Source organism: Rana temporaria, chromosome 2 (genome assembly GCF_905171775.1).
Source record: "Rana temporaria chromosome 2, aRanTem1.1, whole genome shotgun sequence".
In the NCBI taxonomy this organism is placed as follows: Eukaryota; Metazoa; Chordata; class Amphibia; order Anura; family Ranidae; genus Rana; species Rana temporaria.
Window position 1 is genome coordinate 535,937,868 of NC_053490.1, and position 25,272 is coordinate 535,963,139.

The 25,272-nt window shown below is 47.5% G+C and overlaps 1 protein-coding gene across 2 annotated transcripts in view; it reads left to right on the top strand.

The window, feature by feature from the left end:
- POLQ (DNA polymerase theta) overlaps positions 1–25,272 on the top strand; it is a 154,788-nt gene that overhangs the window by 79,300 nt on the left and 50,216 nt on the right. For both annotated transcript variants that reach the window (XM_040339189.1, XM_040339188.1), the window contains 2 exons: positions 11,070–11,213; positions 16,024–16,217. In XM_040339189.1, the coding sequence (XP_040195123.1) occupies positions 11,070–11,213; positions 16,024–16,217 (338 nt within the window). The remainder of the gene's footprint in view (positions 1–11,069; positions 11,214–16,023; positions 16,218–25,272) is intronic.

Consider the following 25,272-nt stretch of genomic DNA (forward strand, 5'->3'; position numbering starts at 1 on the left):
TAAAAATTGCGTCCTTTTTTTCACACAAATAGAGCTTTCTTTTGGTGGTATTTAATCACTCGTGGGTTTTTTATTTTTTGCGCTATAAACAAAAAAAGACCGTAAATTTTGTGAAAAATTGCCTTTTTCTTTGTTTTTGTCATAAAATTTAGCAAATTAGTAATTTTTCTTCATACATTTTGGCCAAAATTTATACTGCTACATATCTTTGGTAAAAATAACCCAAATTGGTGTATATTATTTGGTCTTTGTGAAAGTTATAGAGTCTACAAACTATGGTGCCAATCCCTGAAAAATGATCAATCTGATCACACTTGAAGTACTGACGGCCTATCTAATTTCTTGAGATACTAACAAGTCAGAAAAGTACAAATACCCCCCAAATTACCCCATTTTAGAAAGTAGACATTCCAAGGTATTAAATAAGTAGCATGGCGATTTTTTTAAGTTGTAATTTTTTCCCACAATTCTTTGCAAAATGAAGAATTTTTTTTTTTTTTACAAAATTGACATATTAACTGGCTATTTCTCTCACAGAGCATATGCATACAACAAATTACACCCCAAAATACATTCTGCTGTTCCTCCTGAGTATGGGGATATCAAATGTGTGGGACTTTTACACAGCCTGGCCACATACAAAGGCCCAACATTGAAGTAGCGCCATCAGGCGATCTACGAGCATAAATTGCACATCTCATTTCTCAACCACCTATTACACTTTTGAAGGCCCTGGAGCACCAGGACAATGGAATTGCCCACAAAATTACCCCATTTTGGAAAGCAGACACCCCAACGTATAATCTAGGAGGCATAATGAGTCTTTTGAGCGGTTATTTTTTTCCAGAAGTTTTGGGAAAATGTGCAAAAAAAATGAAAACGCATTTTATTTACACAAAGTTGTCTATTTATAAAGATATTTCGAACACATAGCATATGCATAGCAAAAATTACACCCCAAAATACATTCTGCAACTCCTCCTGAGTATGGGGATACCAAATGTGTGGGACTTTTACACAGCCTGGCCCCATACAAAGGCCCAACATTGAAGTAGCACCATCAGGCGATCTACGAGCATAAATTGCACATCTCATTTCTCAACCACCTATTACACTTTTGAAGGCCCTGGAGCACCAGGACAATGGAATTGCCCAACAAATGACACCATTTTGGAAAGCAGACACCCCAACGTATAATCTATGAGGCATAATGAGTCTTTTGAGCGGTTATTTTTTTTCCCGAAGTTTTGGGAAAATGTGGAAAAAAAAATAAAACTCATTTTTTTTACACAAAGTTGTCCATTTATAAGATATTTCCAACACATAGCATGTACATAGCAAAAATTACACCCTAAAATACATTCTGCTACTCGTTCTTAGTATGGGGATACCACATGTGTGAGACTGTTACACAGCTTGGCCACATACAGATGCCCAACATCCAAGTAGCACCATCAGGCATTCTAGGAGCATACATTACATATATAATTTCCTGGCAACCTATCATTTTTGAAGGCTCTTCATATTTCTAACACATAGCGTGTACATACCTAGAATTACAATCCAAAATAAATTATATTGCGGAAAGGGTAAAAAAAAGTCTTACCTGTGCTTTTAGTAGTGTCCACAGAAGAGAGCACTGGTCCAGGCAGCAGTCAGGGATGTGCTTAGCGACAGCTATAGTGATTCTCCAGGCAGCATATTTCCAGGCAGCATATTTCCAGGTAGCAGTGGTCTGGCTCATTCATGCCGCAGGCAAATATGATGGCAGGCATGATGGCAGTAAGTCAGCAGCAGGCTGAGGGCTGCAATCGGGTAAGACCTGTGCACAGGGGTAGAGGCTTCGACCCACCCAAATCTCTATGAAGCCTCCGGACTCCAGACCCTAATCCGGAAATTACGAAACCCGGAGAAAACAAAAAAAATGTTTTCTCCATCCGGAAAAACTATTCTGGAGCCCCTCACATATGTGAGACCCCTGTGTACTACAATAGCAGGGCAACAGATCAGTTCAAGTGGAAGGCAAAAGCATAGTCCATAAAACAAGCCAGGGTCAGTTCACGTGAAATCAGTCCAAACGGTAGGCAGAGGCATTGTCAAAAAACAGGCCAGGGTCAATTTACGTATAAGCAGTCCAAACGGTAGGCAGAGGCATAGTCAAAAAACAGGCCAGGGTCAGTTCACGTGGAAGGCAGTAGGATGAAAATGGTCAGAAAATGGTGAGATGGGGGAAATGGTTAAAAATATAGACTAATATTTTAGGGATTCATGATAATTTTCGAAGCATTCTCCAATGCAAAGGCCAGGTTGGGAGGGACATCGGGGACAATGGTAGCTGGTATCTTTTCGAAATCCTTTTTTGCCGCACACGCGACATCTTTTTTGCCGTCTTCGGCCTTCTTCGGATGGTGGGATGTTGTAAGGGTAGTGGCGTCCATGAAGTCGGCTAACAACATCGGAGCAAAGGGTTTCAGAGGGGGGTCTTTTTGGATAGATGAGGGCCATGACTACTTCTTCTGTGAAGTGTAGGAAGGGGGCAGGGTTTTCACTGGATTTGGAGTAGACTACATAAGAGTTATAAATGGCCAAATGGATAAGGTAAATTGCTACCTTCTTGTACCAGAATCGGGACCTCCTTATTGATAGATAGGGCTGAATCATTTGATCGTTGAAATCCACCCCCCCCCATGTACAAATTATATTCTTGGACACATGTTGGCTTTTCAATGGGACCTTGTCTTCGTTGAACAACAACAGCAGTGTCATTATGAATGGTGGACAGCATGTGCACGTCTCTGCTATCCTTCCACCTCAAGGCCAGCACTTCGTTGCACCTCAGTGTTGCTCTTTGCCCCCTTCGCAGCTTTTTGCTTACAATGGATTGTAGGAAGCCCTTCCTATTTTTTCTGGAGGTTCCGCAGGCCAGGGTTTTTTCAACATATAAGTGTCGGAAAAGGGGCAGGCTCGTATAAAAATTGTCAAGGTAAAGATGATATCCTTTTCTCAGGAGTGGGTAAGCCAGGTCCCATACAATTTTTCCAGCTGTGCCTATGTAGGCCGGGCACTCAGGGGGCTGGAGCTGGGAATCTTTTCCTTCATATATGCGGAACGCATACAAATATCCCGTGGCTCTCTCACACAGTTTGTAAAACTTGACACCATATTTAGCCTTTTTACTAGGAATATATTGCTTTATTCCTAGACGGCCACAAAAGGGTACCAGGGATTCATCCACACATATGTGTTTATCGGGGACATAGAGTTCTGCAAATTGTTGGGAAAGGAAATTTATCAGGGGGCGAATCTTATACAACTTATCGGAATCTGGATGATTACGGGGAGGGCACTGGGTATTGTCATTGATATGAAAGAATCTCATTATCATTTCATATCGGGACCTGGGCATTGTGGCAGAATACATGGGCTGGTGGTAGATGGGTTTGGTGGACCAATAGGAATGTCCTTGAATTTTTTTGTTAAGCCCCGTGTTTATCGTAAGGCCAATAAACAATTTGAACTCCTCCAAATTTACTTCTCTCCACTCAAATGGACGGGCATAAGATGATTGGGGGTTGTTGGCAATAAACTGCTGGGCATACAAATTTGTCTGGTTGATAAGGAACTGCAGAAAAGTGTCGGGCAAAAAAAGATGAAGAAAATCAATTTCTAAAATTTTTTGGGTGTTGGCCTGCACACCTGGCTGTGCTGTGAAAGGGGGAATAATTGTTGATCCAGATCCGGAAGGCAGCCATGTTGGATTGGCAAGAACATCTGGCATAAATGTAGTGGCCCTGGCTCCTGGGGGACGTGACACTCCAGGAGTTGGGGGGGTTGAATTTCTTGCGCTGGTACTTGGATGTGATGTGGCAGCATTGGTACTGGGCCTGGGCATTTGTTCGCAAGGGGTTTCGCTGGCGGCATCGCTGGTACTGGACCTTTGTTCCCGGGGCCTATTGCTGGCGGCAGCGCTGGTACTGGGCCTATTGCTGGCGGCAGCGCTGGTACTGGGCCTATTGCTGGCGGCAGCGCTGGTACTGGGCCTATTGCTGGCGGCTGCCTGGTTTTCAGAGGGCCTTGCCCTTTTAGGGGGGACCCATTCTTCATCTGAGTCATTGCTGTGTTCAATCGGTTCAAATGACGAATTTGATTCGGAATCAGAAATGGAATCTGATGAGAGCTCCCCGGTGCTCTCATCGGTCATTGAGATGATCTGGAACGCCTCCTCACCAGAATACAATCTTTTGGACATTTTGGCGGGTAGCTGTATACGATGGGTGGCAGGTGACGGTCACTGATGGGTGATGGTGTGACGGGAGATGGTCACTGATGGGGTGACAGGCCACGGACGGTGACGGGTGATGGGTGACAAGCCACAGACGGTGACGGCGATGGTCACAGATGGGGTGACAGGTCACGGACGGTGATGGGTGATGGTCACAGATGGGTGACAAGCGACAGACGGTGACGGGTGATGGTCACAGATGGGTGACAAGCGACAGACGGTGACGGCGATGGTCACTGATGGGTGCACCGCTGATGGTCACTGATGGGTGACGGGTGATAGGGCAGGTCACTGATGTGTGACGGGTGCACCGCTGATGGGTGATGGGAGATAGAGCACAGTCACTGATGGGTGATGGGTGACAGGTGCACCGCTGATGGTCACAGATGGGTGACAGGGCAGGTCACTGATGGGTGACGGGTCACTGATAGGTGACGGGTGACAGGACGGGTCACTGATGGGTGACAGGACGGGTCACTGATGGGTGACGGGTGACAGGACGGGTCACTGATGGGTGACGGGTGACAGGACGGGTCACCGATGGGTGACGGGACAGGGCAGGTCACTGATGGGTGACGGGACAGGGCAGGTCACTGATGGTTGACGGTTGATGGCAGTCTCTTTGTGTGACAGGTGCACTTTATGGGTGACTGTTGGGTGACTGGTGACAATTGGGGGGGGCAAAGGGACAGGTGTGGTGTTTGTGCAGACACTACAGAAACACAGAACTAACTCACTGCTTCTAGCTCTTCTCTCCTCACACTGGAAACGATGTGTGAGGAGAAAAAGAGCTGGCAACAGTGTTGCAGGCTCTGTGTTTACACTTAGTGATCAGGCTGTGAATGGATCACAGCTGATCACGTGGTACACAGCCCTGACCAATGGCTGTGTACCATTGTCGGTGACGAGCAGTGTTCCCGAGAACACGCTGCCACCGACGTGCACTCGCGGCGCGCACGCGACGCATACACCGCTTCTTCCTATTTTGTGATCAGCCGTGAATTCATCACGGCCGATCACAGGGTTAACAGCGCATCCGCGCCGCTGTTCACCCCTGTCGGTGACGAGCGGTGTCTCGGTGACACGCCGCCACCGACAGTACAGGGATGCGCGCACGCGATCGCGCGCATTCCCTATTTAAATGACATGACGTCCTGTCAGAACAATGGAGTCCCCTGCCCGCCGTCATTTGACGGCGCGCGGTGGACAAGTGGTTAAACAGTCACTTCTTATTTCTACAGGCTCATTTACACTTGCTTCAAAATGTGGCATTAAAAACGCTTTTTTTTTTAAAGCACTCTGAATGCCAATCAAAGCCCCTGGGCTAGATTCAGAAACAAATGCCTATCTTTAGGCGGGCGTAGCGTATCTCATCTACGCTATGCCGCCATAACTTTGAGAGGCAAGTCCCGTATTCAGAAATACCTTGCGCCCGAAGTTACAGCAGCGTAGCGTATATGGGCCGGCGTAAGCCCGCCTAATTCAAAATAGGCTGGTAGGGGGCGTGTTGTTGTTGTATGCTAAATAATCGTGACCCCACGTAATTGACGTTACTTACGAACGGCGCATGCGCCGTCCGTGAAAGTATCCCAGTGCGCATGCTCCAAATTACGCCACAAATAGTCATTGCTTTAGACGTGAACGTAACTTACGCCCAGCCCCATTCACGGACGACTTACGCAAACGATGTAAAACGTGAAATATTCGACGCTGATCCGACGTCCATACTTAACATTGGCTGCGCCATCTTTTTGGTGGTTTATCTTTACGCCTGAAAACGCCGTATCTTACATGCGACGGGCGTGCGTACGTACGTTCGTGAATAAGCGTATCTTGATCATTTGCATATTCTCGGCGTAAATCGACGTACACGCCCCTAGCGGCCAGCGTAAATATGCAGCTAAGATACGACGGCGTAGGAGACTTACGCCGGTCGTATCTTGGCATCAGACAAGCGTATCTCAGTTTGAGCATACGCTTAAAGATACAACGGCACGGTTTCGGACTTACGACGGCGTATCTACTGATACGCCGTTGTAAGTCTTTCTGAATCTAGCCCCCTGTCTCTAAATAAAACTGTGACCTTAGAGTCCTGTTCACACATTTGTTTTCCTTCAAAAATGATACCCCATTTTCTTGGTGCTTTAAAGCTTCTCCGATGCCTCCATAGAAGTCTATGACAACGGTTGCTAACAGCACCTGAGTTTTTTGAGGGGCTTTTATTAAGCGTTGGCTTCACTTTGTTTTGGAGGTATGAGAGATCCCAGGATGCACTGGGCAACCAACGAACCAGAAAGACCTCATCCGCTGTCACTATCGGTTTCATGTGTACTGTATATATTCTGGGAGTGTCTGGTGCAGACGTCACATCTGGTTGGCAGTGCGGAGCAGCAGGAAGGTGAGTGGGGTCTGGACTGGAGCAGAGCAAACTAGCAGATGGCACACTTGGGGGCAGATCCAGGTAGATCGGCGCATTCTTCCATCCGGCGTAGCATATCTATGATACGCTACGCCGCCGTAACTTCGTTTTTTTTTGGTATCCTGAAAGAATTTCCGCCGTAAGTTACCGCGGCGTAGTATAACTTAGGCGGCGTAAGGCGCGCAATTCAATCGATGTGATGGGGGTGTGTTTTATGTTAATACGTCCTGATCCGACGTAAATTAAGTTTTTTTGAACGGCGCATGCGCCGTCCGTGGGGGTATCCCAGTGCGCATGCTCGAAATTAAACCGAAAAAGCCAATGCTTACGACGGTGACGTCATTCTACGCAAAGCCCTATTCGCAAACGACGTAACCTTTTCAAAATTTGACGCGGGAACGACGGCAATACTAAACATAGGCTACGCCTCATATAGCAGGGGTAACTATACGGCGAAAAAAGCCTTACGGAAACTACGTAAAAAAATGCGCCGGACGTACGTTCGTGGATCGCTGTATCTAGCCAATTTGCATACTCGACGCGGAATTCGACGGAAACGCCACCTAGCGGCCAGCGTAAATATGCACCTACGATCCAACGGCGTACTAAGACGTACGCCTGTCGGATCGATCCCTCATTCAGTCGTATCTTGTTTTGTGTATACAAAACAAAGATACGACGGGGGATCTTTGAAATTACGCAGCGTATCCATAGATACGCCGGCGTAATTTGTTTCTGGATCTGGCCCTTGGTGTGCAACATGGGAAAGCTATAGCAGAAAGGTGAGTGGCGACCAGAGAGCAAAGATGGATCAGCAGAGCTGGGGGAGGGGGGGCGGAGCAGGAGAAACTAGCAGATGTCACACGTGAGCAGTGTGGAAGTAAAAAAAAAGCGGGAGGTTAGCGTGGACCGGAGAGAGAGGAGGATCAGCAATTCAGAGGATCAGGAACCCCAAAAATACCAAGCACTGCATCATGGTGGGGCGCAGTGTTCCCCATTCCCAGAGTGGGAGATGGGTGATGTTGCCAGAGTAAGAGTAGGCTGCTGGAGGTAGAAGTAGGACCTCCCTTTAATCCTCCTGTAAAGTCCCACAAATACCTCCACTAAAAGAGGCCACCCTCTTGACCAGCCATCATAGCATTGGAATGAAGATTGGCTTCAGCTTGCAACTCTCTGCCAAAAGACTACGCCCTCTGACACTCTGTCCCCCCCGTCCCCTGGGTGCTTAATCATAGAATGGTGTGGCCGTTTGGTGGCGACTTCCAAGCTGAAGCCAATCTGGATTCCTATGCTATTGTGGCTGGTCGAGAGAGAGATATATATCTCTCTCTCTTTTATTTGGTGTATGCATAGGTCTGGGTTTACATTTTGGCAGCCTGCACCCCCTTTACTGGTAGCCTGCACACCCTTTACCGGTAGCCTGCACCCCCTTTACCGGTAGCCTGCACCCCCTTTACCGGTAGCCTGCGCCCCCTTTACCGGTAGCCTGTGCCCCCTTTACCAGTGGCCTGCAACTCCTTTACCGGTGGATCTCGGGAATGCATTCCCTAGCTTTAAGCTTCTTTTTAAGTCCAACTTAAGGTCCCACAGATACCTGTTGATCCTGATAGTGAGATGCAGCTTCCTATGACGGTGTGGAAACTATGCTGCACTGCTACTAAATTCAGAGCAGAGTTGCCACTTTCAATAGGCTGTGTCTGCTTGTGCTGCAGTGGGTTAAAGGGAAGTTCCAGCCTTTTTAGGTTTATCAAAAGTCAGCAGCTACAAAAAGTGTAGCTGCTGACTTTTAATAAACAGACACTTACCTGCTCCACGGTCCTGTGATGCGGCCGCCTGAAGGCGTCGCTCCTCCCCCCCCCCTCTCCGCCGGCGCATCCATTCACGTTGTGGGCACTTGGCCGTGACAGCTTTCGGCTTCACGGCCGGGCACGCATTGCGCATGCACAAGTTGCGCTGCGCTCTAGGAGTAGACAGACTGTCTCTGCCTCTCTTTCTGCAGTCAAGACGGCTTACAATGCCGCTCTGGTGCCCGCCTCCTCCTCTGCCCTGTCTCTGCCTCCACCGCCGCCTCCGCTCGTTCTGCAGCCATGATGGCTTTCAATGCCGATCTGGTGCCCGCCTCCTTCTCCGCCTCCACCGCCGCCTACGCTTGTTCTGCAGCCATGACGGCTTACAATGCCGAGCTGGTGCCCGCCTCCTTCTCTGCCCTGTCTCCGCCTCCACCGCCGCCTCCGCTCGTTCTACAGCCATGACGGCTTACAATGCCGAGCTGGTGCCCGCCTCCACCGCCGCCTACGCTCGTTCTGAAGCCATGACAGCTTACAATGCCGATCTGGTGCCCGCCTCCTTCTCCGCCTCCACCCCGTCTCCACCTCCACCCCGCCTCCCCAGTCCTTCCAGCCAGCGATGCCGGCTTTTTTTGCATGCCACTGAATGTTGATAGTGGCAGAGAATGCTGGCAGTTTTGCACTGTGTGCTGCTATTTTACAGTTCTCGTAAAAAAACAAAAAAAACACAAAGTACTGATAACACAGGAGATCCGCGCACAGAGGGATGGTACCACTATAGCCCAATAAAAAAAGGTACTATAGCCCAATACAAAGGGAGGGAGCCGCCTATACAGGGAGGTACCAGAGCTGGTCCAGGTAGGAGAGAGTACAGATGTGAGGAATTTTAGGCGCAATCTTGACCCATGCACTGTATACGTAGCGCAATCCTGACCCCTGCACTGTATACGTAGCGCACCCGGCCCTTTGAGGGAGGGGTGGCCTAAGGCAAGAGGATTCGCCACCTAGGTGGCCGTAGGTGGAAGTAGAAAGTGGGACAGGAAGTCCCACTCCTACCGAAGCCCCCACTCCCCCCCTCAAAAAAAATGACATACCAATGTGGCATGTAAGGGGGCAAGGAGTGCTTAAAGCGGAAGTTCCACTTTTGGGTCAGCTTTAAAAAAAAAAAAGCATGGGGCGGGTCTAATAGAATTGTTTCCGCTGATTTCACAAGTCTGTAGCTTGTCAACCATAACCTGGCCACACCTAGTCTTGCCCACTGTTTTTCCAGATTGACACCACTGCTGAAACCCTCCCACTGTGAGCTGCAGTGTCTGAGAGGGGAAATTGAGAGATACAAATGAAGAAAGAAGGGGACGTAAAGGAAGTTTTTGGTTACTTTTATTTGTACATCACCTAGTTACTAGGTTTGGGGCTTGTTTAGCCGGTCATACTGGAGCCTTTAGTCCAGGGGTGTCCAAATTTTTATCAAAGAGGGCCAGATTTGATGAAGTGAACATGCGTGAGGGCTGACCATTTTGCCTGACATTCTTTGAACCATTAAAAATTTGGTCTAAGTGTGTTTGTCAGAGCACTGCTCAACAAGAATTCTATCGCTTTTGTGGCCCAGACGAATCCCCTAGCGCCGCTCAGGACTAAGGATGAGCTCGAGAGTGTTATTTGAATATACCGTATTTATTGGTGTAGAACACCTTCACTTTAAGAGGGAAGTTTCAGGAAGAAAATACAATTTTAAATGAAGAACTGTGAAGCAAAATAAGGGTCAGTGCCCGAATGCAGCCTCCCCATTGCCATGAATGCAGCCTCCCCATTGCCACGAATGCAGCCTCCCCATTGCCACGAATGCAGCCCCCCCATTGCCATGAATGCAGCCCCCCATTGCCATGAATGCAGCCTCCCCATTGCCATGAATGCAGCCTCCCCATTGCCATGAATGCAGCCTCCCCATTGCCATGAATGCAGCCTCCCCATTGCCATGAATGCAGCCTCCCCATTGCCATGAGTGCAGCCTCCCCATTGCCATGAGTGCAGCCTCCCCATTGCCATCAGTGCAGCCTCCCCATTGCCATCAGTGCAGCCTGATCCATGCCCATCTGCAGCCTCGGAGGGGACAGGGAGGGGGTGGGACGAGCGGCAACAGATTACATACAGGAGAATCTTCCGTTTACTCGGTGGCCTCTTTAATACAAAGCCCCGCCTCCTATGATAGACAGAACTTCGTCCAATGGCAGCCCAGGAGACAGGACTTCCTAGTACAGATGCCGCTGAGTAAACAGAAGATTCTCCTGTATGTAATCTGACGGCGCTCGTTCTGCCCCCTCCCTGTCCCCTCTGAGATGGCGCCAATAAACACAGTATATATCTTTAGTGGCCTGGGGGGCCGCAAAAGAGATATATAATCTCCAAATTACCAGGGGGGCCACATTAAACCGGCACAAGGGCCGCAATCGGCCCGCGGGCCGGACTTTGGACATGCCTGCTTTAGTCCTACTTTAAGGTGACTGCTGTACAATGGCTGCATTGCTTTCCCTGCTGTGACTATAATGCCAGTACTCATTATTTCTGTTTTCCATTCTCCCAGCTCAGTCATCGAGGCAGATACCAGCCAAGGAAGACGGCCTACCCATCCAGGGCTGGGATGACGTCCTGCTGGTCGGTGTGGCTGTGTGTTGGGGTGGGAAGGATGCTTATTACCTGTCCTTACAGCGAGAGCAGGATCAGTCAGGTGAGCAACTGGCGTAGGCTTGGCAATTGTCAAGATTCGTACATCCTTACTGGTTCAGCGTTCGCATACGCTATTCATGTTATTGCATCATGTATTGTAGATGTATTAGCAGAAGTACTGTAGGTTGACCAATGCCGCGTACACACGACCGGTTTTTCCGTCGGAATAAACTCCTGATGGGTTTTGCCGACGGAATTCCGCTCAAACGTGTCTTGCATACACACGGACACACCAAATTCCGACCGTCAAAGACGCGGTGACTACGACGAGCCGAGAAAAATTACGTTCAATGCTTCCGAGCATGTGTCGACTAGATTCCGAGCATGCGTGTGTTTTTTTTTTGTGCGTCGGAATTGCATACAGAACTTTTCTTGTCGAAAATTTGAGAACCAGCTCTCCAATTTTTCTTGGCGGAAATTCCAAGAGAAAAATTCCGATGGAGCCTACACACGGTCGGAATCTCCAACCAAAAGCTCACATTGGACTTTTCTTGTCGGAATTTCTGATTGTGTGTACGCGGCATTAGATAAGGTTTTCGAAAGAGAAAATTATTTCGAAATTCGAGCCATGTATGGCCGGCCTAACAATGACTGTGTTGACAGGGGAATCCCTCCCGTGCAGCCATTGTGTCCCCCCCCCTCCCCCCCAAGTACTCCGTTCCCCCATCAACACAGACAGTGTTGAAAAAGGAATCCCTTTCATGGAGCCATTGTGTTCTCTCGGAGGAGTGGCTGTTGCTAGCAGGTATAATGGCCGCTAGCAATGATCGCATGTAAAATCCAACAGGTTACTGGTGTCCTGCACCTCTTTTACCAGTGGCCTGCACAAGATTTGACCATGTATGGTCTGGCTGAATGTACCCAAGTTGATAAATTGATCAACTTGGGTACATTCAGCCAAGACCATACATGGTTCAAATCTTGTCCGGTTCCTGCTGAACCGGCTGAGATTTGAACCATCTATGGCCAGTTTTAACTGTGTGTTGTGTGCAACTGTTTAATGATTTTAAAGCGGAGTTCCCTTTAGGATCACAGTCCTATAGCTGGTGACACACCAGTGTTCCTTGTCTCTGGTGACAACTCGCCAACACGAGAATCTCTAGCAAAGATGCAACTCACCCAATTATACAGCATTGCTCCCTTGCTGGCCAAGAAAGGAAAGTGTCGCCCCCCCCCCTGTCTGGGAGAGGTAGCATTGTAGCCAGCGGAGGGGGGAGATGTTGTAGAAACAGGCGAGTTGTCCCTTTTATCCTCTCTAGTGATCGCATTCTTGGCAAGATGCCGAAATAGGACCTCTAGTGTGTCATAGACCTATCTACATGTTGAAGATGTTGTCATAGATCTATCTACATGATGAAGAAGTTGTCATAGACCTATCTACATGATGAAGAAGTTGTCATAGACCTATCTACATGATGAAGATGTTGTCATAGACCTATCTACATGATGAAGATGTTGTCATAGACCTATCTACATGATGAAGATGTTGTCATAGACTTATCTACATGATGAAGATGTTGTCATAGATCTATCTACATGATGAAGATGTGTCATAGATCTATCTACATGATGAAGATGTGTCATAGATCTATCTACATGATGAAGATGTTGTCATAGATCTATCTACATGATGAAGATGTTGTCATAGATCTATCTACATGATGATGATGTGTCATAGATCTATCTACATGATGAAGATGTTGTCGTAGATCTATCTACATGATGAAGATATTGTCGTAGATCTATCTACATGATGAAGATGTTGTCATAGATCTATCTACATGATGAAGATGTTGTCATAGATCTATCTACATGATGATGTGTCATAGATCTATCTACATGATGAAGATGTGGTCATAGATCTATCTACATGATGAAGATGTTGTCATAGACCTATCTACATGATGAAGATGTGTCATAGACTTATCTACATGATGAAGATGTGTCATAGACTTATCTACATGATGAAGATGTGTCATAGACCTATCTACATGATGAAGATGTGTCATAGACCTATCTACATGATGAGGATGTTGTCATAGACCTATCTACATGAAGATGTTGTCATAGATCTATCTACATGATGAAGATGTTGTCGAAGATCTATCTACATCAGTGGTTCTCAACCTGGGGGTCGGGACCCCCTCGGGGGTCAAATGATGATTTAGCAGGTGTCACCGAATCCTGGGCTGTTCCTGAAGCCCGCAGCACTCTCCCAGCATTTTTACAGCCACCCAGCAGGGCTATCCCTGGAGCCCACAGCTGCCCACTCAGCCTCTTCGCAGGCGCCCATTCAGTTTACGGCATGGCTGGGGGGCAAAGACTAGAGGTCAGCTGACTGGTGAGGATTATGAAGTGGGAGGGGCTGGAGGAGACCCTATCTCCTGATTTCGGCATAGGTGTCACTGCTACGAGACACCACAGAGCTGGAGACACAGTGAAGCCGGAGACAGTGAGTTACACTACCTGCGATTTATAGGTGCCAATACAAGGACTCAGGGAGCGCTAAATGTCTGTGGGTTAGGGGCGTGAATTACTTGTCTCGCCTTGGGTGCTGACAACCCACGCTATGAAAATAATTTTACTGTTAGGGGTCCCCACAACTTGGGAAATTTTATCAAGGGGTCACGGCCCTAGAAGGTTGAGAACCACTGATCTACATGATGAAGATGTTGTTATAGACCTATCTACATGATGAAGATGTTGTTATAGACCTATCTACATGATGAAGATGTTGTCATAGATCTATCTACATGATGAAGATGTGTCATAGATCTATCTACATGATGAAGATGTTGTCATAGACCTATCTACATGATGAAGATGTTGTTATAGACTTATCTACATGATGAAGATGTTGTTATAGACTTATCTACATGATGAAGATGTGTCATAGATCTATCTACATGATGAAGATGTGTCATAGATCTATCTACATGATGAAGATGTTGTCATAGACCTATCTACATGATGAAGATGTGTCATAGATCTATCTACATGATGAAGATGTGTCATAGACCTATCTACATGATAAAGATGTTGTCATAGACCTATCTACATGATAAAGATGTTGTCATAGACCTATCTACATGATGAAGATGTTGTCATAGACTTATCTACATGATGAAGATGTTGTCATAGACCTATCTACATGATGAAGATGTGTCATAGACTTATCTACATGATGAAGATGTTGTCATAGATCTATCTACATGATGAAGATGTTGTCATAGATCTATCTACATGATGAAGATGTGTCATAGACTTATCTACATGATGAAGATGTGTCATAGACCTATCTACATGATGAAGATGTGTCATAGATCTATCTACATGATGAAGATGTGTCATAGACCTATCTACATGATAAAGATGTTGTCATAGACCTATCTACATGATGAAGATGTTGTCATAGACTTATCTACATGATGAAGATGTTGTCATAGACCTATCTACATGATGAAGATGTTGTCATAGACCTATCTACATGATAAAGATGTTGTCATAGACTTATCTACATGATGAAGATGTTGTCATAGACTTATCTACATGATGAAGATGTTGTCATAGACCTATCTACATGATGAAGATGTTGTCATAGACCTATCTACATGATGAAGATGTTGTCATAGATCTATCTACATGATGAAGATGTGTCATAGACCTATCTACATGATGAGGATGTTGTCATAGATCTATCTACATGATGAAGATGTTGTCATAGACCTATCTACATGATGAAGATGTTGTCGAAGATCTATCTACATCAGTGGTTCTCAACCTGGGGGTCGGGACCCCCTCGGGGGTCAAATGATGATTTAGCAGGTGTCACCGAATCCTGGGCTGTTCCTGAAGCCCGCAGCACTCTCCCAGCATTTTTGCAGCCGCCCAGCAGGGCTATCCCTGGAGCCCACAGCTGCCCACTCAGCCTCTTCGCAGGCGCCCATTCAGTTTACGGCATGGCTGGGGGGCAAAGACTAGAGGTCAGCTGACTGGTGAGGATTATGAAGTGGGAGGGGCTGGAGGAGAACCTATCTCCTGATTTCGGCATAGGTGTCACTGCTACGAGACACCACAGAGCTGGAGACACAGTGAAGCCGGAGACAGTGAGTTACACTACCTGCAATTCATAGTTGCCAATACAAGGACTCAGGGAGCGCTAAATGTCTGTGGGTTAGGGGCGTAAATTACTTGTCTCGCCTTGGGTGCTGACAACCCACGCTATGAAAATTAATTTTACTGTTAGGGGTCCCCACAACTTGGGAAATGTTATCAAGGGGTCACGGCCCTAGAAGGTTGAGAACCACTGATCTACATGATGAAGATGTTGTCATAGATCTATCTACATGATGAAGATGTTGTCATAGATCTATCTACATGATGAAGATGTTGTCATAGATCTATCTACATGATGAAGATGTTGTCATAGATCTATCTACATGATGAAGATGTTGTCATAGATCTATCTACATGATGAAGATGTTGTCATAGACCTATCTACATTATGAAGATGTTGTCATAGACCTATCTACATGATGAAGATGTTGTCATAGATCTATCTACATGATGAAGATGTTGTCATAGATCTATCTACATGATGAAGATGTTGTCATAGATCTATCTACATGATGAAGATGTTGTCATAGACTTATCTACATGATGAAGATGTTGTCATAGACCTATCTACATGATGAAGATGTTGTCATAGACCTATCTACACGATGAAGATGTGTCATAGATCTATCTACATGATGAAGATGTTGTACTCGTGTTGTTGTGATATTTTGGTTTGGGTTTTCTCTCTTTTATAGACATTAGCGCCAGCCTGGCTCCTCCTCCCCTGGATCAGAACCTCTCCGTGAAGGACCGCCTCTGGCACGTGCAGTCCACATTGCAGCAGAAAGAAGCTCAAAGAACGGTCATCATGTATAACTTCATCGAGCAATACAAGGCCCTCGTCCTGGGCTGCCATGCCTCCGTCACGGGACACTTCCAGGACCCAAAGGTAGCTGCCTCCTTTCTGTGTACTTGAAACATAAAGCTCATCTCTGGGAAATTATTAAATACCCCCACCCCCGACACCTTGTCCCCTAAATCTGCTGCCTGACACCTTGGAAGTGCTGCTTCCTGGTGCAGGGGAGCGCCAATCCAGATGCAGATGGTCCCAGACATTCCACTTGCACCGATGTCACCTCTGTAGATCCAGGGCCGTCTTGAATATGGTTTGGGCCCTGGGCAAACATTTTTTTTGGGCCCCCCTCCAGCTTATTTTGGGCCTGGCTGGTTCACATGTATGTTTTGGCGGTCCTCATTTGTGCAGGTACAGCAGCCCATTGATTTGAATGGGCCGCCATGCCTTTGTTTCCTGCAGAAAAAAGGTGCATTCAGCATTTTAAAAATAGTTGCCTTGAAATCCATTCTGCTTTTGCACCATGCTACTTACCTGCAGTTCTTGCACACACAAACACACTGTGTTTTTAAAAGCGTGACCTAAACGTCTAAAAATGCAGCAAGTTTGACAGTGCGGGAACTGCAGATAAGTCACAGCAGACAGCAGAATGGACAGACAGTGCTGTATTTCAGTGCTTGATGGGCATAGGCGTGCCGTGTGCGCAGCCTATTACATGAGGCATGCGCTTTTCTTTGCAGGAAACGCAGGCCAAAACACATACATGTGAACCAGCCAGGCCCAAAATAAGCCCATCAAGCAGTTAAATACAGACAGTAATGCCATGTGCTCTGAGGCCTTACTCAGCCTGGACTGCAGGTCTGGTCTGTGATTTAAAGAGTTTCTCTATTTTACACATGGCATGGCATGGGGTCCCATGGTGCTAAAGCAGAATGGACAGACGGTGCTGTGACCCCATGCCATGCCATGTGTAAAACAGAGGAACTTTTTAAAACACTGACCAGACCTGCAGTGAATCATCAAATATTATAAAGACTTTGGGCACACTCTACAGAAAACTTCTATTCACAATATAGATTAGCAAACAGTGACATACCTTGAGGAGCAGGACATGAAGAAGTCAGCCTCGGGAAGAGCAAACTGGGGATGTTATAAAATCACATTCTAATTCACTTGTATATACAAGCAGCACCCAGTGGCAGGAAGGGAGAAGTGCACGTCTAAAGGGAAGCCAGGGGTGCTGTACATTTTAAAACACTGGGAAGGTAAGCAGTACTGTCACTGGCTGCGTGCCACTGATGATTTTCAGCCTGATTTGTGGACAGCACAGGGGCTTAACGGGCGGCAGGGCCGCCATCATGAATTATGGGGCCACTTACACATCTTCAGGCATGGGCCCCCTGGAGCAGAGAACCGGGATGGGGGGGTGCTGCCGCCTGAAATTGAGAAGCAGGGGGGGGGGGGCTGCCGCGAATTTAGAAGCGGGGGCCCTTTACAAAAAAAGAAATAAACAAAAATATATATAAAAAAAGGGGTGTAGCCATCCTCTGGGCCCTTTAATAATAAAAAAAAAGAAATAAAAAATATATATAAAAAATATATTGTAAAAGGGGGTTGCAATCTGGGGCCATGGGGACCTCTGGGCCCTTTAATAATTTTTTTTTAATAAAAATAAATTACAAAAAAAGGGGGTTGCCAACCGGGACCTCTGGGCCCTTTAATAAAAAAATAATAAAAAAAATATATAAAAAAGAAACATTTATAAAAAAAAATAAAAAAAAGGGGGGGGTTGCCATCCAGGGCCCTGGGGACCTCTGGGCCCTTCAATAAAAAAAAAATATATAAACAAAAATAAAAAAATAAACATTTATAAAAAAAATAAAGGGTGTTTGCCACATGGGGCCCTGGGGACCTCTGAGCCCTTTAATAAAATATATATATATATATAAGAAATAAAAAGAAATACAAATTTAAAAAAAATGTTTTTTATAAAAAAAAAAGGGGGGTTGCTATCTGGGGACCTCTAGGTCCTTTAATAATAATAACATTTATATTATATAATATATATATATATATATATATATATATATATATATATATATATATATATATATATATATATATATATATATATGAAATAAAGAAATATATAAAAAAAGTTTTTTTTTATAAAAAAAAGGGGGGTTGTCATCCGCGGCCCTGGGGAACTACGGGCCCCTGGGGACCCCCAGACCTCTAAAAAAAAATGGCCCTTTAATAAAAAATAAAATAAAAATATATTAAAAAAAAATATTTTTTTTTTATTTAAAAATAAATAAAAAAAGGGGCGTTGCCATCTGGGGCCCTGGGGGCCTCCGGGCCCCTGGGGACCCCTAAAAATTGTCCCTTTAATAAAAAATAAAAATATATATTAAAAATATATTAAAAATATTTTTTTTAATTTAAAAATAAATAAAAAATTGGGGGGTTGCCATCTGGGGCCCTGGGGGGCTCCGGGCCCCTAGGGGCCTCCGGACCCCTAAAAAAAAAAACATTTTTTTTTTAAAGGGGGTTGCTTTGGGCCCCCAATAGTGACAGGGTCCAGGGCACCTGCCCCATTTGCCCTGCGGTAAAGACGGCCCTGTGTAAATCCCTCATCTGGATCCTGAGAGGACCCCCCCCCCCCCCACTGGTAAAGCATTAGGAAGTGTCCATGTGTGGAACACCATGTACTGGACTCTTGAAGTAGGACCCTGTCCTCTGTAACAGAAGATGAGAGAAGACTGTAGACTAAAGTGCAATGTGATTGCAGCATTAGATAAATACAACGTTTGTTTTGCATGGCAAGCGATCAGCTGGGGGGGTGATTGGATGGCGGGAGGACGAAACCTGGGGATCAGCTTTACAGATGAACCCCACTTTATGATATTTGCTTCTAAACTGACCACAAACTCTGAATCTGGAAGTTGGGCCCTCCTGATCCAGTGATGTGCACGAGAGCCTCAGCTGTCCCCGGGACTCTCTCTCTCTCTCCTCATTGGCTGAGATGGCAGTGGAAACCATTGGCTCCCACTGCTGTCAATCACAGCCAGTGAGCCAATTAGGAGGAAGTGGGGGCGGGGCCGAGCCGTGGCTCTATGTGTCTTATGTGGGTGCATAGAGCGGGGCTTGGGAGCGAGCATGCACCAGTGCTCCCGGAGCAAGTGGCTTGCTATTGGGGGGGGCACTGGTCAAGGGGGAGGAGCCAGGAACTGTGGGTAGGGGTCCTGAGAAGAGGAGTAAAACCATTACACAGCTGCTCTGTGTAATGGGTTTCCTCCTCTTCTTAGGACCCCTACCGCTGCTCCTGGCTCCTTCCCCTTGACCAGTGCCCCCCCTATAGCAAGCTGCTTGCTATGGGGGCACTGGTCAAGGGGGAGGAGCCAGTATAACATTACAATGTTAAGTATAACATTATTATTTTTTTAACCCAAAACTTTATTACCACTTTAAGTTTTCTCTTAAACTAAAATACGATTGGTTGTCACAGAAGTCGAACAATTCTGAGCATCCGGTCAGCAGACCTGCTGTTTTCCCCTCTCTGCACCCCCTCCCCACCTCGGGGGGGGGCCGTTAATGCATCAAATTTACAGATCTAAACAGCCCGTCCCGTTGGGGGGGCCACAGCAAAGTTTTCCCTGTAAAAATGTCTCCGCCTCCTTTTGGCGTCTCTCCGGGTAGAGACGTTGCTGGAACTTTGTAGAAAATCTCACTAATTGCAGCAGATGAGGCGTCGTGTTGCGCTGGGAATTGAGCGGCTTTACTGGCAAAGTTTAGCAAAGTCTTTATCTGCAGCGGATTCCCCCCCCGGAGCTCATCAGGAAAGGTCACCGCTGGTTTTCTAGGCCGCCTGCTGCTGCTGCTGCTGCCGCCTCGTGTTGCAGGCGATCTGCAGACTTTTAAAGTTGTTTTTATTAGATAGGTGTGAATCTGATCTGCTGGGTGTTAAAGGGAAACAACCGCTTGTTGGGAAACAACACATTTCCAATTATCACATTTACCTGAAAGCTGCTTGCTCCTTTTTTGAAAGCGGATCTATGGGATGCCCCAATCCATTTGCACAACCCTCCCCCCAATACTCCTAAATGCCCTTTTAACTCCCCTAAACCTCTGGCAGTGGCGGCTGGTGCTCAAAATTTTTGAGGGGGCGCAAAGGGAAAAAAAAATTGCAGTCTCACTGTGCCCAAACGCAGCCACTGTTACATGCCATCAAATGCAGCCACTGTGCCATCAATTCGCACCACTGTGCCATGCCATTAAACGCAGTCACTGTGCCATGCCATTAAACGCAGTCACTGTGCCATCCATTGTCACCACTGTGCCATGCCATTAAACGCAGCCACTGTGCCATACATTGTCACCACTGTGCCATCCATTGTCACCACTGTGCCATGCCATTAAACGCAGTCACTGTGCCATCCATTGTCACCACTGTGCCATGCCATTAAACGCAGCCCCTGTGCCATACATTGTCACCACTGTGCCATGCCATTAAACGCAGCCACTGTGCCATCCATTGTCACCACTGTGCCATGCCATTAAACGCAGCCACTGTGCCATCCATTGTCACCACTGTGCCATGCCATTAAACGCAGCCACTGTGCCCTTTAATGGTCCCCACTGTGCCTTGTAAATTGCGTTCTCCCCCCCCCCCGCCCGGCACTTACCTTTACTGGAGTCAGGCATCCACGTCCCACGATGTCTTCTCCCGCCCTCGATGACTGACAGGCGTCTCAGCCAATCAGGTTACAGGTAGCCAGAACCGGCCAACGTGATTGGCTGAGATGCCTGTCATCTTATTCAAGGGGCGTACAGTCTGTGCGCTCCGAGAATAAGCTTCCGGGACCCGAGGGCTGTATTGGGAAAGCCTATCAGAGCCGTTGGCTTTGATAGACATTTCCCTACAGCCAACCAGCTGGCGTTATTCAGATGGCCGGACATTGAGCGCCGACCATCTGAATAACAGCTGCAGCAGCGAAAATAACATAGATTCGTGCAATGCATGAATCTATGTTATTTCACTCAGTGGCGGTGAGAGCCAGAGGGGGCGGCGCTCCAGCGCCCTCTATGGACGAACCGCCACTGACCTCTGGTCATGTGATGCTCAAGTCACGAGTCTCCTCCTGTCCTGAGGTGGGGTCCTGAAGAGGGGTGACATCCATGCAGGGCCAGCCACTAGGCAAACTAGGCAGCCACCTAGGGCGCACTGCTGCCTAGTGTTCCCGGCCACTGGTGTTCCTATTCTCTTCTCTCTGCAGCAAGCAACTAAGTCTCAGCATCAGCAGGCAGCCGCCACCCCATTTACACATAGTGTCAGAGGCGCAGCGGCGGCGGAGGATTGTCTGTGTCCCAACTCCTGAATGAATGGAAGCAAGAAAACCTTCATTGATGAGCACTGGTGGGCTGCACTGATTGGTGCTGGTGAGGGTGCATTTGATGGGCGCTGGTGTGGCTGCATTTGATGGACGCTGGTGTGGCTGCATTTGATGGCCGCTGGTGTGGCTGCATTTGATGGACGCTGGTGTGGCTGCATTTGATGGACGCTGGTGTGGCTGCATTTGATGGGCGCTGGTGTGGCTGCATTTGATGGGCGCTGGTGAGGCTGCATTTGATGGGCGCTGGTGAGGCTGCATTTGATGGGCGCTGGTGAGGCTGCATTTGATGGGCGCTGGTGAGGCTGCATTTGATGGGCGCTGGTGAGGCTGCATTTGATGGGCGCTGGTGAGGCTGCATTTGATGGGCCCTGGTGTGGCTGCATTTGTGGAAAACATGAAAATCGATGGACAGCCGCACTCCGGATAAACTTGAGAAAGTTGTCTTTATTGATAAAAGTAAGACATGTACATCCAAAGATACAGCCGACGCGTTTCGCACACAGTGCTTAGTCCGCCATGACTAAGCACTAACTGTGCGAAACGCGTCGGCTGTCCCCTTATGTGACTGTATCTTTGGATGTACATGTCCTACTTTTATCAATAAAGACAACTTTCTCAAGTTTATCCGGAGTGCGGCTGTCCATCGATTTCCATGTTTTCCATGTTTGCCTAGTGCATTGCCAGCACCTTGGACTCCTGGGAGGTTCCTCCAATTGTCTGCTAAAGATCCACCTGGAGCGGTGACTCCCTTTCCGTGAGGCTGCATTTGATAGGCCTTGGTGTGGCTGCATTTGATGGGCCCTGGTGTGGCTGCATTTGATGGGCCCTGGTGTGGCTGCATTTGATGGGCCCTGGTGTGGCTGCATTTGATGGGCCCTGGTGTGGCTGCATTTGATGGGCCCTGGTGTGGCTGCATTTGATGGGCCCTGGTGTGGCTGCATTTGATGGGCCCTGGTGTGGCTGCATTTGATGGGCCCTGGTGTGGCTGCATTTGATGGGCGCTGGTGTGGCTGCATTTGATGGGCGCTGGTGTGGCTGCATTTGATGGGCGCTGGTGTGGCTGCATTTGATGGGCGCTGGTGTGGCTGCATTTGATGGGCGCTGGTGTGGCTGCATTTGATGGGCGCTGGTGTGGCTGCATTTGATGGGCGCTGGTGTGGTTGCATTTGATGGGCGCTGGTGTGGCTGCATTTGATGGGCGCTGGTGTGGCTGCATTTGATGGGCGCTGGTGTGGCTGCATTTGATGGGCCTTGGTGTGGCTGCATTTGATGGGCGCTGGTGTGGCTGCATTTGATGGGCGCTGGTGTGGCTGCATTTGATGGGCGCTGGTGTGGCTGCATTTGATGGGCGCTGGTGTGGCTGCATTTGATGGGCGCTGGTGTGGCTGCATTTGATGGGCGCTGGTGTGGCTGCATTTGATGGGCGCTGGTGTGGCTCCATTTGATGGACGCTGGTGTGGCTGCATTGGATGGGCGCTTGTTTAAAAAGGTGGGGTATACATGGGAAGGGCAAAGGGGTGGAGCCAAGGGGGAGTCGCAAAATGAGGTTTCTCCTAGGCCTAGGGTGTCAAAAATCCTCGCACCAGCCCTGCATCCAAGCAAGGGGACCGTCAGGGTGGGGAATGGGCAAGATCCCATTTGGGTTTTTACTGTTGTGACGAGATCCTTTCTCGCCCAGGTCCTGCTCTCCCGACACTCCTCTGCTACCAGTGAGTCAGCTTGCAGATTGCAGCGTCTGATGGTCCAGTCATCCAAGGTTCCGGGATCCGAATTACAGCTATGTGCTATTCGGACCCATTAAGAACAAACACCAGGCAGGCTGTATGTAAGCTCAAACAGGACTCTTTATTTTCAAGTACACAGCACACTTTTATACAGAATTTGGAACATCCCACTCCCAACAACCGCTTTCCTATTGGTCAATTGTAAAGTATATGCAGTCTTCACTCAGGTCCTCCTTGACCATGCAAATGAGGACTTGAAATAGTCAACAGGGATTGGTCCAATAGCTTGGATAGAAAGACTTGTGTATTGAGACAGAAGCCCCAGGGGGTAATCAATGTACACAATAACCCAGTCTACTTAATTACTACCTCTGAGAGGTTACATTCCTTTTAGACAATAGAATGCTAATTCAATACAGCTGACAGGAGGCTTCTGACCTTTAGAACAATACAAAGTCCCTTAGCGTAAACACATACATATTTAAACATACATAATAGATTCAATTAACCTTCAATCCACAACTCTAGCCAGACGGACTGTCTCCGACACCCGCTCTTAACCTGCAGAACACAATAAAAGGTATTTAACAAGCTGGTTCCACTTAGCATTTCAATAGTCTGAGCTAAGCATTGAAGGGTCATTGTCTATTGACCTAGTCAGGACAACTAAACCACTTGTAATGTGTCCAGTATCTCCTGCCATGAACTGTCAGTAATGTCCCATCTTCTGATATACATGAATTAGGATTTAAAGTAGAAATATTCCAGCACTGCAAGGCAAGGTCCATGACAACTGTCATCAAGGATTCTGTTAGGGCTTGGGGGATCTCCAAACTAGAGCCCACTGCAAGATTCTATCTGGCCCTCAGCTAGTGTCAGTGGCTTCTCACACGGGTCTTTAGGTTAGACTATGGCATTGGGTGCTCAACCTGTGGCCCTCCAGCTGTTAGGGAACTACAAGTCCCACCATGCCTCTGCCTATGAAAGTCATGCTTGTAACTATCAGCCTTGCAGTGCCTCATGGGACTTGTAGTTCTGCACCAGCTGGAGGGCCACAGGTTGAGCCCCCATGGCCAACGGTCTGTTTCTCCCCCAACATACACAACCACCCCTCTCCAGTCTACATTGCAGGTTCCCCTGTCATTGTAGTATTGTTGGATGCTATGAACACCAGCATCCTAACAACCAATCATGAATGTCCCCCTTATTTTAGAACAGGGTTCTCAAACTGGCGGGCCCTCCAGCTGTTGCGAAACTACAAGTCCCATTATGCCTCTGCCTATGGGAGGCATGTTTGTAACTATCAGCCTTGCAATGCCTGAAACTTGTTGTTTTGCAACAGCTGGAGGGCCGCCAGTTTGAGACTCCTGCTTTAGATCCCTCCTTACGTCAGAACCTCAGTCAGAGTCCCCCCTTTATATAAGAGTTCCCATCAGTGCCCCCAAGTGGTCCCATTTAAAGTCTCTCCTAACACAGGAGACTCGAGGAGAGTTCCTCCTCACGTCAGAGTTCTCCCTTACATGAGTCCTCTCTTACTTCAGGGTCCTGTTCAAAGTCCCCCTTCTCTCTTACATCAGGGTTCCTCGTAGGGACCCCGAATTCAGGTCAGCCTATGATCTCCATTTCTCTCCAACCTCCACAAAGACCCCCTGCCTCCATCGGGTAACAAGTGCATTTTTTTCTGGCTGTGCTGTTATTGTACCATCATTGCTTCCTAGCAACCAAGACCGCCAGCATCCTAACAACCAACCTCTATAACCCCCCCACATTCCCCAAATCCCTCTCTCTCCTTATCTCCAACCTCCACAATGATCCCCTGCCCTCCCCTCAGGTATCAAGTGCAGGTTTTCCTGGCTGCGCTGTCATTGTACCATCATTGCTTCCTAGCAACCAAGACCGCCAGCATCCTAACAACCAATCGTGAAAGTCTTCCTTGCATCAGAGTCCTACCAGTGCCCTCCCCTCCCTTTTACTTCAGGATCTTGTTTTGAGTTCCGTCTTACATGGTAGTCCCCAACAGACTACCTCCTTACA